At 39.6% G+C, this 16,288-nt stretch overlaps 1 protein-coding gene across 5 annotated transcripts in view; it reads right to left on the bottom strand.

Annotated features, from left to right (window-relative positions):
- Positions 1-16,288, bottom strand: part of LARGE1 (LARGE xylosyl- and glucuronyltransferase 1) — a 275,468-nt gene that overhangs the window by 58,737 nt on the left and 200,443 nt on the right. For all 5 annotated transcript variants that reach the window (XM_015863596.2, XM_015863603.2, XM_032445042.1 and 2 more), the window contains one exon: positions 9,380-9,484. In XM_015863596.2, the coding sequence (XP_015719082.2) occupies positions 9,380-9,484 (105 nt within the window). The remainder of the gene's footprint in view (positions 1-9,379; positions 9,485-16,288) is intronic.

Below are 16,288 nucleotides of genomic sequence, written 5' to 3'. Positions count from 1 at the left end.
ATGCCTTCAATCTTGCAGCCATTTGATCTTGCAGAACCTGTGCTGAATAGGCAAGCCCTCTATTAGCAGATGTCGTTTTTTCCTGCAGACACTAATAATAAGTAATGATAAAGCTATCCCTTGACTCTCGCCCAGATGAGCTCCTTGAGCCCTGAGTTTTCTAAAATTTACTTTGAACTTGGTTAATTTATAAGTAAGTATCCCCCCTTGACCTATGGGGATTAGGCTGGGACAAGAGGCTAAATATGCATTTTAAAATACATTCACTTCAAGAAATGGCTCCTATCACCCAGGTTAAGAAATATGGACACACATTGGTCAGAGTCAAGCCCTTTTAAAAGCAAGCTGGCCACATTCATAGTACATAACCTCATCTTTAACGATCAAGTTCCCATTCCTTCAACTCTTAGACACAACTGTTACTTTGTGTCTGCATTTCCCAGTGTCCTAAATAATGCGAGAACCGTGTTACAGATTTTCTAGTTTGCAGTTTTTAGCATGCAACTGAGGGTCTCTGTTGTATGGATTGGTGAATGTGGCACCAGGGCATGTGGGAGTATTAGTGTGAAGTCTTCTGATGCAGTGTTGATGGGCAAGAAACACGAGCCAAACACAGTGTAGCCATTCAACCAATCCATTCAACCTACCAGAAATATTCCCCAGAGTGAACTAGCACCAAATTACACTCAGTATTTTTTTCTTCCCGAAGGAAGCCAGGTTGGTACCTAAGAGAGACAGAGTGCCAACTAATTTCTGTTCCCTGTAGATGATCAGAATGACAAGACTAAAGAGAACTATGGAGCTAAATTACCCGGCAGTGCAGACATTCAGAATGTAAGAAGAAAAAGTCTATGCTCAATAAAAAATAAAAATAAAAATAAAATAAAATAAAAATAAAAATCCTGTACTCGTACTTGAAATGTCCCTGTTCCTGAATTCCAAGTTCATGGCAAGTATTTTGAGAACTGTATTACACCTGAAGCTTATGTTCAGCTCATTATCCATTGTGGATTTATTTTCATGTATCTTCCATTTTTTTCTGAGTGTGACTCTACCTTTTAAGGGTATATGAAGTACATGCTCCAAATATATTCTCCAAAGCATCATATTTAACACTGGTTGAAATGTCAAAAATTTTACAGTGTTTCTGCTTTGGACTGTGTAAAGAGGAAAAATGTACCCTGCACAAGTGATAATTATCTTGGCTGGCTTCTAATATTAACAACAGTCCACAAGCTTAATTATAGGGATGGGAACAATGACTAAGAACCACTTTCAACCTTTCGTGGTCAACAGTTCACTCTATTCTTGGTCAAGCGTTCTGAGCAGAAGGTAGAAATGTGGCTGGTGGTTTGAACAGCCTCTTAGTTATTCATTCAGTTAGATGACAATGAATTTGGGATTCTGCATTCAAAAGCAATCATATTTTTTTCTCTTAATGGACATTTTATTGACTGGATTAGATTCGGGATGAATAAAATGTCCTAAGAACTGGATTAGGGGAAGGAAAGCAGCAGCACAGGATGAACATGCAGCTAAGATTAACCAGAGCTTTTTTTTTTTTTAAAAAAAAAAAGAAAAAAAAGAAAAAAGGAAAAAAAAGAAAAAAAAGAGGAAACTCAATATACTTTAATGCAATGATTTCACCTAAAGGTCAGCTGCAGCTCATTCTTCTTGTACTATCATTTCAATTCCATCAGAAGAGAGACGGGATTAGGTTCACAACAGAAGTACAGCAATGCATTAGTTTAAAGAGAAAATGTATGTGGAGCTTTTTAAAATGCTCATAGACAAAGTGGTGAAGTAAGGTTTGGATAGGCAGGCTACAAGCTGAGTGGAAAGTAAGTGGGACTGCAAGCCTAAAGGGCTGTGTTCAGCAATAAAACATTTGGGCGATGAGCAGTTACAAGTAGTATTCCACAAAAGTTGATGTTGGAGCTGATATTGTTTAACACGTTGATTAATGAGCTAGAGATGAGACTGAATGCATCTCAAGCAAATTCACACATGACACCTGAATGGAGGCAGTGGTCAATACCTTAGAAACAGAACTGGTATTCAGAGGGACCTCGACAGGCAGTACGTAAAGTCTAAGCTAAATTTCATAAGAGATCAACAAAACATCCTGTACAAGATTCTTCCTGAATGGATAGCATGGACTGTGGGCTATGAGGATAGAAGCTCTGCAGAAGTCCTTAGAGTCGTGGTGGATAACAAGTAGAACAAGAGCCAGTAGTGAGAATTCGTGACAAAGGATCCTGTCTGATCCAAGTTATCTGTGATTCTACGATCCTATCTAGGAAAGCTTCTCTTTTCATCACCTCTGCTAAGGCCTTGAGAGCAATTTGTTTGCATAGTGTATTGCAGTGCTCCTGTCCATCCCCGACCTTGCCTTAACAAAGACAGGTGGAAGAGGGATGGCTGAGGACCTACAGCAAGAAAATTTAAAGCCAAAATGTGGATGAGGACAGAAGGACAAGGATAGAAAGAAACAAATCAGCTGATGCTTCAAAGATCTTAACGTTAACTCAATTTTGCACTCTTTTTTTCTTGGAACATCTGCAACTCAAGCAGTATAAAGTCTCTTTCCTCATCTAGTGAAGATTTTTTTTGCAAGTATGGGTTTGTCCTGAAGCTAGCTTGCTTAATTGCTAAAATGGTTAAAGCATAGTAATTTCTGTAGTCTGTAGCAGCTAGGACAGTGATCTGACTCAAACCACATTCAACTGTTGTTTTTTTTTTGTTGTTGTTGTTGTTGGCACTTTCAATACATGAGCATAGAAAGATGTCTTAGTTACCCTGATACTTTCTGCGACAAACACTACACTACCCATCAAGAATCCAAAGATGGAGTGCAACTGTAATGCCTCTTTGGCTAAAACCTCTGTTTCTTTGTCTACAGAAAGGTTTGTTGTCTTTACACAACTTCATGAGAAAGTGGACTTGCACTTCAGAAGAAGTAGTATTCAGAAGTATTGGTTTTACTAACATTGCATCTGTCTGGGATTCTCTCACTATGTAATAGAAGACTCTGTTCTTAGTTTAGACTCCTACACTAAGCTTTTACATGTAGATCTTACATCATCAGCTAATGATGGTCTCTCTACAATAAAGAGAGGGCATTTCAGAGTGCTGGACAACATACTTGCTCATCAGGCTATCTGTGTTCATATAAAGAATTGCCTCTATCAAGCTAAAAGTATCATATTTCAAAATGATTCCTTAAATGATTACTAATGTGTTAGTACATATATAGGATATATTTATGTATATTACATGGAAACACACATTATGAATTTTGGTCAGAGCAAGAAAAAAAGCCCCAAACTTAGATCATTTACTCAACTAAAAGTATATACATTTTATTTACTTCAGCGCAAGGGAAACTAGAATCTGGTGGAGATTGAATGCTGTTGTTACTTTCTTGTAGGTTTCTTAGGAGACAAAAGTTGTCATTGTTTCAAACAAAAGAGTTTTTAAAAAAGGCCTGATAGAATCAATTGCCAAGAAGCAGAGGATGTATCTTAGAGAATGTAATGAACAGAAGACTAATTCAATCACAGCAATGCCTTCATTACATGGATAGGCCTCTCAAACAAGAGGCACCATTTTCAAAATCAAATACATATTGACCCACATTTCAGAAATGTCAAGCGTGCTGTAAACAAGTTCTCAGTGTATCGCATGCTTTAGAAACTGTTAGACTGAAAAAGAATCTATTCTTTGAAGGTAGTCAGCTTTTAGATAGCCTATTTTTAAGTGTAAGCTACAGACTATACAGGCAACAACAATCGGGATGTCATCTTCAAAGTCTGCATGATCATTTTAGACTCCCACCATTGTCAGGAACAGATGAAATTTCCTCTTGCACCTCGCAGCAACAATATGTTGTCACTTCCTAAACTATTACCTGTTTAATGTGGTTGACTCCTGTAAATCAGATGTGTTTTTGTGCATTATAAAGCATATGCATACAAGCATACTTTGTACTGAAAACAGCACTTACTGAATGAACTCATAGTATCTATCTTAAAGAAGGAAAATCTAATAGAAAAACTGATGTAGTATGAATCTGAATAGGTGATGAGAGTGTTTCTTTTTTTGCCCTGACACTGCTGTTGGAATCATTCTTTCCTTCTTCTCTTTTTTTTTTTTTTTTTTTTTAACATTAAAATGTATTTTGCATGTGTTTTTAAAGGCTTCTGTATTTAGAATCAAATCTAATTATATCAGTACCTGAATTACTGGTACAAGGCATAGTAATGGGAGGTAGGAATGAAGTAATGGCTTTAGAGAGAGCACGGCTAATCTAAGTCAGGTCCTGATGGCAAGCACTTAAAATTTCAATAACCCATGAGTTCTCTTGACTTGTTCAGTAAGACAATTTGGAAAAATCTCACCTCTTAAACAACCACTACATTTCTGTCTACATCACATGGAGACAAGGACTAATTTTGGTCAGAATCTATGGAACATAATTGGCAAATCACTGCCATATTCATGTGATTCTCACAGAATTCTGACATTTTGGTAGAGAAATATAGAATTCTGACTAACCAGAATTAGACAACAATGACTAGAAAAAGCATTAGCAGTGAGGGTTTTTGAGAGAAAAAAGAAATGTTTAATTAATTGAAAATTGAACTGCTATGAGTAGAAGGGTACCCAGATGAAAGCAGTCAGTTACTGCATTTCCAGCCCAGGCTCACAGCTGCTTTGCCTTGCTTGACTACTCGTTTTATTTCTGCACTGAAGATGCACGGTATCATCAAGAAGCAGCATTAGATGTGATCTTATCTAATCTCATATAAACAATCTGCCCTAAGCTTGCTTTTATTCTCTGTAGCTGTTAAATATTATGCAAAAAATGACATAACATATGCTTCCCACTTCCAATTCATCCTTCATAGGTCCTTTCTTCAGGCTAACAATTAAGGAAAGATTCATTCTAGCTTTCTTCCAGTCATTACGAACATGGAAGCAATAATGCATGATGCACATGTAGGCAGGTAATTGTTAGGTGCTAGCCGCTGCCTTCTGCTCTCAATCCACAAATCTGGTGATATGACATCTCTCGGTGTGGGAGCTATCTTCAGCTCAAGACTCCTCCTTACAACACCTCACAGTTCCACCAAGGCGGCATATTTAGATTAGCCTCAAACCCTCAGGATGGGCTTCTGTGGTTCAGAAGTCTGAAATCCCTTGGGCTGAAGTTTCTGCAAAAAATTCCTGGCATCCTGATTTCAGAATTGGGCTGTCTTAGGATAAAGTGGCTCACGTTCCTAAGTAGTGATGTCCCTAATCAGTTCATGGTTTAGAGCAAGATGAGACTTTCCGACTCTGAGGCAGAAAGCAAGAGGAAACTTGAGATCTGGAAACCGGAGCAGAAGCAGCAGTGCTACATTTCCAGTGATAACTGGAACAATAACACAGAAAAGAGATTGAGCCTGAGGCTCTTTAGCTTTTCTGGCAGTCTAATCATGCAGCCCTGTCCCTGCCTTTTAGGTGCTCGTCCTTTCCTCAGTTTACTGCTGTTCATCCTGTTCTGTTTTGGCACTAATTTTCATTGTGTCTATTCCAATATGAACTTAACTAGCCACAGATGAAAGGGCCACTCTGAGAAATGGTTCTCATGCTGTGGCACAATAGAAAATGAATTTTGAGCTATCTCAATAATAGTGGACATTTTTGTCAAGAGACTAAACTCTCACAGGTCTTGAAAACTGCACTGAATACACTGCCTCATGCAATTTAGTCTGATCCACTCTTTCCATCTGAGAGGCTCGGGGTGTGATTCTCAGCTGCCGTAAATTGGCCTTGCTGCAGAGAGGCAGGGAAGCCAGGGGTGATGTATGCCAGCTGGGGAAACAGCTTGAAATCATGACAACAGAGTTCCAAGAAACTGCTATTACTTTCCATCCCCCCATGATGGAAAGTATAATGCAGACAAAGAACTAAAAGCTTTTATGTTGAGAATTTCATTGACAAGGTATTTTTCTGAGGACTAAGATGACTGCTACTCCAGAAATGAACATCAAGCAATCCAGAGCAATTCTGGAGCTGTCAGTTTAGCATCTGTAAAGAGAAAAATACTCCTGCACCTCAGGTAACACTACTGGAAGCACAGTATAGTCAGTGAAAGGCAACATAGATTAAATGCAGAGAAGGGTTTGATTTAACTGATGTCTGAATAGTCTTACTGCAAGAGTTAATTTCAGTGTAGCCAACAAATCATATAAAAAGAATCTGATTACGTAGCTTACTGAGTTTCAATCTGTGAAGTACATAAAAAAAATCCTCTGTATTTTGTGGTACAGAAGGAACAGTATTTAAAGGGTCCGGAGCACAAGTCTTATGGGCAGTGGCTGAGGGAACTGGGATTGTTCATTTTGGTGCAGGGGAGACCTTACTGCTTCTACAGTGACTTGAAAGGAGATTGTAGTGAGGTGGGGGTTGGCCTCTTTTGTAAGGTAAGGGATAGGATGAGAAGGAATGGCCTCGAGTTGCACCAGGGGAGATTTAGCTGGATATCAGGGAATATTCCTTCTGAAAAAGAGCAGTGCTGCAGTGGCACAGGCTGCCCAGGGAGGTGGTGCAGTCACGGTCCCTGCAAGTGTTCCAGAGCCGTGTGGATGTGGCACTGAGGGACATGGTCAGTGGGTATGGTGGGGGTGGGCTGCTGGTTGGACCAGGTGATCTTAGAGGTCTTTTCCAACCTTAACGATTCTATGAGTCTGTGATTCTAAAATAACCCAACAAAGTGAATGCTATCTCAGATAAAGGATGGGTCTAAATAAAAACATTTTAAGCACAAATTTAGTTGTCCCTGAATTTACTTTTGAATTTGGTCTGCTTTTTTTTTCTTTTTTTTTTTTCCCCTAAGACAGCATTATCATGGACTAAAGTAAATGTGCAAATGTGAAACAGTGATAAAAAACAACCAATCAAAAATCTTTCCTTGAGAATCTGTATTGTGTGTCTGGAGATCTGGCTTGGAAACAGAACAGGAGAATGCACAAACTGGGTTTAAAGAGCTGGTAGAGAAGGAACAAAAACACGTTTACTTTCAGTGTACCTGCCTTATGGGATTCCTGGCCTGTATTGTCCAGAGTGGCTTCAGCATAGAAAAGCAGAAGTGAGTGATAAACTATTTGCTTTAGGGACAGGGAGAAAGCAGAGGAAGAATTCTGACTATGAGAGATGCTCCTGCTTTAAATGTGACAGGGTTGGGTCTAGCTAAAGAGGTTCACATAAAAATTTCTTTTCCTATGGACTGTAATAAACATTCTCACAAGTCTGTCTGATGGCTTCCCTCTCATCCACCTCCACTTAGCTCATTAAATACTCCAGGTTTTGGGGTCCCTTTCACTGTTCATAAGCATGACTCTGCACATCTGAATATCTAAGTCATCCCCATTGGGCCCACCGTCTTTTTTGGGTGTTTTGCTTAGAGTTATTGACTCTCTTTATACACCTCCTTTTAGCTTTCTGAATACTCCTGACCACAGTGCTGTCTTAAGCATCTTATTTTAATTTGCTGAACACATCAAACAAGCTCCAGTTTCCTTTTATTCTACCTTGAGAGATTTATACCTCTAATCTCTGCTCGATTACTGAGGCAAAAAATGAACTCAATTAAAAAAATACATATAGTAAATGATACTGATTCTGTCAGTAACACCACTTGCTATCTCTCGTACATTGCACTGTTTCCCTCAGTGACCCCTTGTTCCATGTACTTGAAAAAACGCCATTCCACTTATTACAGTCACCTGTCAATTATATAACCACATGTGAACTGTCTGGAGAACAAAACTGCAAGCAGTGTAAAATCACGTGCAGGATTACATATGGCCTGGTAACTCTGTATTTATGCACACCGCCAATTAACACACACAATATGTGTGAAAGACTACCGACATTCAATTATTTTTGCTTCTAGAGGGAGAATTTTGTGACACACTGACATTTGGTAAAGCATTTAGATCTGTAAGTTAATATAATCTAAAGCTTTACAGCATTTATATTTGAACAATTGCATTTCAGATACTACGTAGTGTACATTTTTGGCTCAGCCTAATGGTATATGGGTATGCCATATTTCTCTTGGACAGCATTAAAATGGCAGAGAGGAAAAAGTGAAAATGCAGCAGAAAGAAAAGAGCTGTATGAAGTGGTCATCTCTCAGTAGAGCACAATATATTGCTTTGTGGTGTAATGCTGAACATCTGACATTGACTAGTTTGGCTCTGTGTAACAAAAGCTTTCAGATTCCAGGACAAATCCATGAAATTTAGTTCTGTCTGATGTATTTGGATAGTGGGAGCAGATCAAACCTTCACGTATGCAGTCTGCTCTGGCAAGCAACGAACCAGGAAACAAACAACTTTTGCCAAAATCTTATATCCCTATAAGCCCATGTTCTGTCAGACTATGCTCGAACATTTTCACTGAAGAGAGATGCCTTGCAGAGGCTGGAATATCAATTCACAAAAACAGGCATGATTCACTCAAATATACAAACAATTACAGAAATACAGATGACCCAGCTACAACTGCATGCAATCCTAGTAAGTCTGTTTAATTCAATCCAATATATTTCTGCAAAGCAAAACCACTATTATGGTAAATCATTTTCTGGTAGTGCAGGGATATTTAAATGGACTCATCTTTTCTAAATAGAGGCTTCACCATCTGTTCTGCCCTTTTATTACAAATAGAGGGGGGACCTAACTCTCTGCATCAGCATGTAAAACCTAGAATCAAAATGATTTAGATGTACGTGTGTGTTCTTTATGCACCTGGTATGTTTTCTCACATACCAAACACAAATCAATGAGAAGACCTGTCTCTTGTAAGCTAATACATTCTCTGATCTAGTGCCTTTATTCCTTTCCCACAGCACCAGAAATTGATGGCCAGTAGTTTGCATTTTATTAGGACAATTATGACCCTGTTGCCATCCTGCAGGAGTTATATTTTTATTGGGTTGACATTTTGTGATACCATTTACCTCTCCACAGAAAATGAGGTCTCATTCCTGTTCTTTCTGTCTTGCTGTGACTATATACGCTTCATCACAGACAGAAACATTACAGAAGTGCTGAGGATGTGTCAGACAGCTGAAAGGCTGTCCTTTCCCCAAGTATGCCATACAATATCCCTCACAATCGTGTAGAGGGAACATATTCCCCTCAGAGTAGCACACGAGCAGAAACTCCAAAATGCATCACAATGCATCATTTTTACTCCTTTAAATGGCAAATTTTGCAGTAGGTTGTGAAAGGAGATGTGAGTTACCACATTTCATACGCTGCACCAGGAGACTGATTGCATGTGAAATGCAAATGTTAACTCAGAGAAAACCCTCAAGGAGTACCTGTGTTGTAGCCCCTTCCAAGCGCTGGCCAGGGTCGATGGTTCTTCCAAAGGTTGCCCAAATACCAGTCACTCTGGTTCTCCACCAAGCCAAGAACCTGCTGCCCTGGAAATGAGCACATTGCAAGGGGATTATTAGGCAAAAGTCAGACAGTCAATGGATAACACACACAAAATCTGAAGAGGGACAGGCAGTGGCAACAGCAGACAGCAGTTCTGAAGCTGCCTTCCTTTCATGCATTTAGGAAGATGCTTGCTTATATAACAAAGCAATCCTGGCACAGCAAACTCAGCACGGCTCATTTCTTTCCTTCTCCCCTGGCTAGTCTGAGTAATTAAACACTGTGGGAACCTTTGTCATGCTGACAAAAATATATCACCCAGACAAATATGAATGCTGCTTGATTTTGGAACACAATGATGGAGAATCCTCCTAGTGAGAAGTAAGTGTTGGTAAAACGATCATCTAATATGAAGATCTGTTTATACTCTGATGGAGATAATATAATAGAGGAACAAGGCTCAATATAACAAATTACTCTCTTCCCATGCTCTCCCCGCCTTATTCCAGGGTGGGTTTTTTTTTCAGTCACAAAAGAGATTCCTTTAGCTCAGGAAAAAACTGGATTCTAAGGGCTTACCTACGTAAGTTGCACTGCTTTAATTTAAGAGATTAATTTAAAAGTAATTTAGGTAAGCCTATGTGGAATGCTGCATAAGAATTATGATTTCGGTTTTAAATGGGCTTATTTTGGTTCAGCTTACATTGATTAGCAGCTGGCTTCAGCTAGAGTAAAACGTGCTTTAAATCAAATGTGTCTAGAAGGTTTGCACTGCTTAAAAATCAACTGAAAAGTGAATGTTTGTATAGATAAGGACTTAATTATCTATTCTGGAATGTGCTGCATAAAATGTAAATAAGACAAGTGATTGAAATGATGCTTTGGTGATGGAGGACAGAGGGAAGGGGAAAACTGCACTTGGATCTAGTTAAGAGAAGGAAGGGGAATGGTGTATTGGTGGAGGAACCCACACAGTGAGGATACCACGACTAAGACTGAAAATCGTTTTGCAACCTTTTTAGAAAACAATTAAACATCATGTCTGAAAGTACATTTTTAAGTCCCAGCTATGCTCACATAACTGAGTGCATGGCCACAGCAGCATGTTGAAAGCAGTAACTTACCAACCAATCTATGCTGTCTACGTGGAACCATAGCTGCGCCATTAAACATTCAGTATGGTCCAAGACAAGACTGGGTTGAGAAGCAAGGCATACAGACAAACTCAATTTTATAATCAGCTGGTAAGACACCAGTGTAGGCCAGATGATTGGGATAGTCTCGGTGGTACCTAACGCAGTGGAATGTCAGTAAGCCTCATGCGTCTTGAATTCTGTTTCAGAGGGTGACCATCAGTGAGTGTCCAGTGCATACAGCAAATAAATGAAAACTACACATTACAAAAGCCTTCAAGGAGTGAATGGAAATCAATCTAGAAATAACCCTGAGAGATTACCAGGCTCACTCTATACCACTGTTAGAGGATCAACATGCTTTATCCTAATCATAACACACCAGCCCTCATTTTCTCATGCTGTCTCTCCTTTTTCAGTCCATACTTCATATTTTGTTTTTTCACATTAAAATCCTTCATGAGTTTTTTACAGAAGTGGAAAGTCTAGTGGAGACAGTAAAGAATGCCATACATTCTCACCCCACTGGTGCTACTTAAAACTGGTAATACTAACAGAGTGCAATGTATAAGAGAATGAGCTGAATTACAAATTAGAGACAGACACATCCAAAGCAACTGATGCATAGAAGATATGTTCTTTCTCCATACTAATAAACTGCAGCATCTCAACTGTAGGACGCACAGAACACACTGAGCACAAATAAGGCCCCATGAGCCACATAATTGAAAGGAAATAGGGAAGGGGTCTCGATTGATTCATACAAATCTTAGCTAAAAAAGGCTTAGGGGTACAATTTAAACTAACATTTATTGATACCACGCTGGAAGGTTGCATGATCTTTATAACCACTCCCTTACAGGTGAGGTAGAATACATCAAAATAAGGAGCTATAATGGCTAGCCAAGGACAAGAAAAGCAATAAAAAATGCAGGTGCATCTGGGCTGCAATGGATTGGCACAGCTAGTAGGAAGAGAGTGACCCTGCTCATATTCTAAGAGCACATTTCACAACTCAGCAGTCCACAGATCCTTTGCAGGATAGCACCATTAACATCAAAAGAAATGTTAGAATTCCATTTGCAAGTGGCAGATACTGAACTTCCTTTCCAGGGAGCAACAATCTGCTTTCATTATTTTAGCCCCATGCATTTCCCAACAAGTCAGACAGCTCAACCTTCAAACTGATGAATAATAAGAAATGAACAAACCTTGCTGCTTGTTAATGGTTTTGCTTTCCCACCTACCAGTTCAAAATCTCAGTTCTGACAATATGCCCCTGAAATACTTACTTCTTAGTTATTATTTCTTATGATAAGATAAAGAGAAAAGACTTATGAGATTAAGTTCACACATATTTATAGTAGCTTCATGGTTTCCTTCCCTTTTCCCCTTTATTTTTGAAGATTCCTCAACAAATCCTGCTCTCAGTATTCTTGGAGGTTTGATACAGCACACGGATGAAGGCAGCAATTAACATCATTTGAGCTTTGGGGCTTAGATACACAGATCAGATAACGTGACAACGCTGCATCAGCTGAGCTGGAATAACTGCCTGCACATGCCCTTTTAGCTCACTATAAATACAAAATAAGATGCGATAGCTAACACTTTAAAATTTGATTTTGCATTGGTCTGGGAATTCACACGTGCTCAGGTACTGTCCTAGGGCAGATATTATATTGCACATCTGGCTCTTGTTAACCTTGCTGGTGTCTAAAGATTAACCAGACAGATGAAACAGATGAGCAGATGAGCTTGTAGAAAGTTATAAAGAAAAATGTAATATTTTGTCTTGTTATATTCCTATTTTCTCTAGTCTAGAACAGTGTTGCTGTCTCTGCCTAAGAAAAATGTATGTATTTTCCCCTTTACATCTCTATGACTGACTTATGGCAGAGGTGATAAAAAAACCAGATCTTTGGTTGCATGGCTTGGTTGATGGCTCCAAACATTTTCTTTGTTCTCAAACAGGATGACAAAGTCAAATTCAGAAATATGCTCTGGGAAAGTCCCAAAACATTTTCATCTCAGGACATCAAAACAGCCGTCTCTGAATGTACAGCCCTACTCATTTCAATATTAACATTGTGACACATAATACAGATGTATAACATATACCTCATCTATCACATTCTATAATCTTAAAACATCCAAAACCCCTACAAAATCATTGTTTTACCCTTGCAATTTTGATCAAATAGAAAGATTTAATTCAAAATTATCATCTGATTTATTTATTTTTTTAATATCTGTATTTTCTATAGCACTCTGACTAGCGAGTCTGAGCACTGGGAATCATTTTATTATCTGTTATCTATTTTGTTAAATGCATCATACAGTCGTCAACATGTGGCACAGACCAAAATGATGCATAACATCAAACAGAAACTGCCCCCATTCTCAAGGGGAGGCAAGAGCCTCCAATCAAACTACATTTTGAATTCAGACTTTTGGAGGAGAAAGACCAACATTCCTTGCCACCGTGGCCTTCTGTAAAAAGGAAGCATGAAGGAGTTACTTGAACTATTCCTCCAGCAAATGAGAACACGGTGGCTACCATAATAAATCTGAATTGTTCAGCTGTCTGTTTCTTCTTCCTAAGAGTTATTATAATAAAATACCGTGACTAACACCAAAAGCTCTGTCATTGTTTTCTGCTCTGGCCCTGCGGTTATGATTAAGTGCACTTCTCTCCCTCTCTGTTACTCCAGGCACATGTTAGCTTATGAAAATGAAGCTGTCTTTCTTACTTATTCATACATCACCAACAGCCAGTCAACAGAAAACAAGGCTATAAGAAAGAAGGGGACAGACTCTTTAACAGGGTCTGTTTGGATAGGACAGGGGGAAATGGTTTCAAAGGGGAGATTTAGACTGAATATACGGAAGAAGGTTTTTACAATATGAGTGGTGAGGCACTGGCACAGGTTGCCAGAGAGGCGGTGGACGGCCAGTCCCTAGATACAACCAAGGTCCAGCTGGAAGGACTCTGAGCACCCTGATCAAGCTGTGGGTGCCCCTGTTCATGGCAGGGGAGTTGGAGTAGATGACCTTTAAAGGTCCTTTCCATCTCAAACAGTTCTATGATTCTGGCATGTCCATAGTGCCAAGGTACTGAGCAGGCAGAATCACAGCCAGGTTGTCCCTTCTTAGGCAGCACAGCCTGGCTTTGGGACTAGGTTCCTGTAGAAGGCAGATGATTGGATGTGGTGTTTTGCACAGCATGGCTACCAGACAGTTCATTTGATGGAAAGCGCATCTCTCCTTGCTAAAGCTTAGCTATGGCTGGGAAGACGTTTCCATGGGAAAAAAACCAAACAGATACTTCTGAGCCTGACAACTCAATGCCTTTGATTCAGTTTACACTTCATAGATTTTTGGTGGCTAACTGAGGGGAAAGCATGTTCCTATAATTCAGGTGTTGAAGGGGATTCAAGATCTCATTTCAGTTCCCAATTCCGATACTGATTTCTTGGGTGACACTGCACGAGTCACATAACAGCCTCCTGCTCAATTCTCCATTAATAATAACAGTGATAACAGTAATCCCTCTCTCACTTTGCCTGCCTCATATATTGCAGGTATAAGCACTCTGAGGTAATAACTCTGTTATTAACCCGGCTGAAGCTTCACTGAGCACAGCTCTGTGCCTTCAGCAGCAGTGAGGAGCACAGCACAGGGCAGCTGGATGGTGGCACCGCTCAGCAGTGCTCCTCCACTCCCCATGGCATGACTCATGTGAAGAGTAGCAGGTTCTGCTTACATGGAATGTGGTTTCTGCTTGTTTCATCTGGTGATCAGTAGTTTCCACAGTGGAAAAGAGCACAAACAACCTTTTCCTTCTCTTCTCTGTATGTGTTTCCTGATATTACAGAATTCCACCTTCTGTAGAATCTTTGCTACAACTGACCTTAAGCTCAGCTTAAGTTATTTAGCTATTACAAACTACAGTAATAACACTAAAAATCACAATAAATATGTGTATGGGAAATCACAGCTTGAACATCTGATTAATTAGCTGAGGCAAGTGTTGGGTCAGCTGCGGGAGCACAGGTGAGAGTAATCTAGCTGTGCTCCTGGAAGGGGTGGACTTCGACTCCACCTCCTCTGAGACCTCATTTAAGGGCTGACCACCACTGAGGCAGCATCTCTTGGAGATTGCTTCCCAGTGGTGACTGCCTCAGCTTTGTGGTCAAGGCACTGACATTGGTCAGTTTTCCTTACTAATAACTTTTGACTATTTACCACCATCTTGGTCAGCATCTTTGTATTAGCTACCCTTATGATATTACAGCTACTTTCTACTAATTCTTTAGTTAAAAACTTCTTTTCTTAGTGACTACCATGTTTTTCATATGACTCCTCTACAAGTGTAGTAAGAGCAATGGCTCCACTGCAGATATTAAGGTTGAGTTGCCCCTCCATGCTCAGGGCATTAGGCTGTTTCCAGAAAGGTATCTGAAAGGGGTGTGCAGGGTGGAGTGCCACCTTTGATCACCCATGGCCAAAAGATGAGGTGATAAGGAAGGTTCATTTCAGCACAGCTGGTTGTTGCATTATTGTGGTTTAGTGGTATTTGATAGCGGCCTTCAAAGGGAAAAGCAAATGTAAAGTATTTTCAGTGCTTAAAAATACAAACAAAGCGAATCCTACACTGTGGAGGTTTTTAAAGCAGAACAGAGCAGAACTGTCTTGCTACTTTTAAACACTTCAGTGGTCATGGTTTAGGTTGTTAGGAGTTTAATTCAGGCACGAATGCTGGAGCTGTAGCCAAGTAGTACTACTGCAGCAATGCATGCCTTCAGCATAAGCTGAGGAAAAAAACAGGAGGACTCAGTGAGACTTTAAGATTCAAGTCTGTGAGGAATCAGGAGAACTGCAATTAGTTCCCCCCAAATGGGACACAAACATAGAGAATAAAAAGGTATAAAGAGGAAGAGGGGAAAAGGTACATATTTCAAATGCTAGCATATTTCCAAATTGCCCAGTACTAAATCTGATGATCACTGTCAAGACCAGCAGAATCTATAATAGTACAATGAAGCTAGGTTATTTTGAATCAGAGTTAAAATCTTTCATTAATACCCTTTCCATCTGCTTTCTGTCTCCATCCTTCTCCTGATTTATCTTTTGAATACCTGTGTAAGACACCCTACTTTTCTGAAATGATCATAAGATCTGTGAGGATACATGCCTAGCTGGTATAAATCTGCATGTCTTCACTGAAATTAGAGTAGTTACGCTGATTTCTACTAGCTGAATGAGTTGCACTTGAAGTTAGTCTTGCCTGAGTGACAGACCTTTCCTCTATGGCCTTCCAGTCCCCGATTCAATACAAAGTATGTGGCTTCTAAAATCTCCCACTTCTTCTGCCACATATCTCATGACCTCCTCAGATCACTGTCAGCCTCAAGCTTTCCATCCTCACCATTGATGCCCTGTGCAATTCTTGCTCTGTCTATATCAATTCATGTTTGTCCCTGTTTCCACAATCACTCTTCTATTCTATTGGCATGCCTTCTTCCATCCCTAAAAAAAAAGTCTCTGTTTTCTCATACAACAAAACCCCTGAGTTACTTCTGGAAATGTATTTCTAGCACAATAACTCTCTGCACTTATCTCTAAAAAGTCTTTAGGAATTTTACCACAAATCCACATTAAAATACACACATTAAATTTTCTGTGTGCACTGTAGCCAGGTCTACCTGTCCC

The sequence above is a fragment of the Coturnix japonica genome, chromosome 1, assembly GCF_001577835.2.
Source record: "Coturnix japonica isolate 7356 chromosome 1, Coturnix japonica 2.1, whole genome shotgun sequence".
Taxonomy (NCBI): domain Eukaryota; kingdom Metazoa; phylum Chordata; class Aves; order Galliformes; family Phasianidae; genus Coturnix; species Coturnix japonica.
The sequence above is the reverse complement of the archived record's forward strand: the minus strand, read 5'-3'. Positions and strand labels throughout refer to the sequence as shown.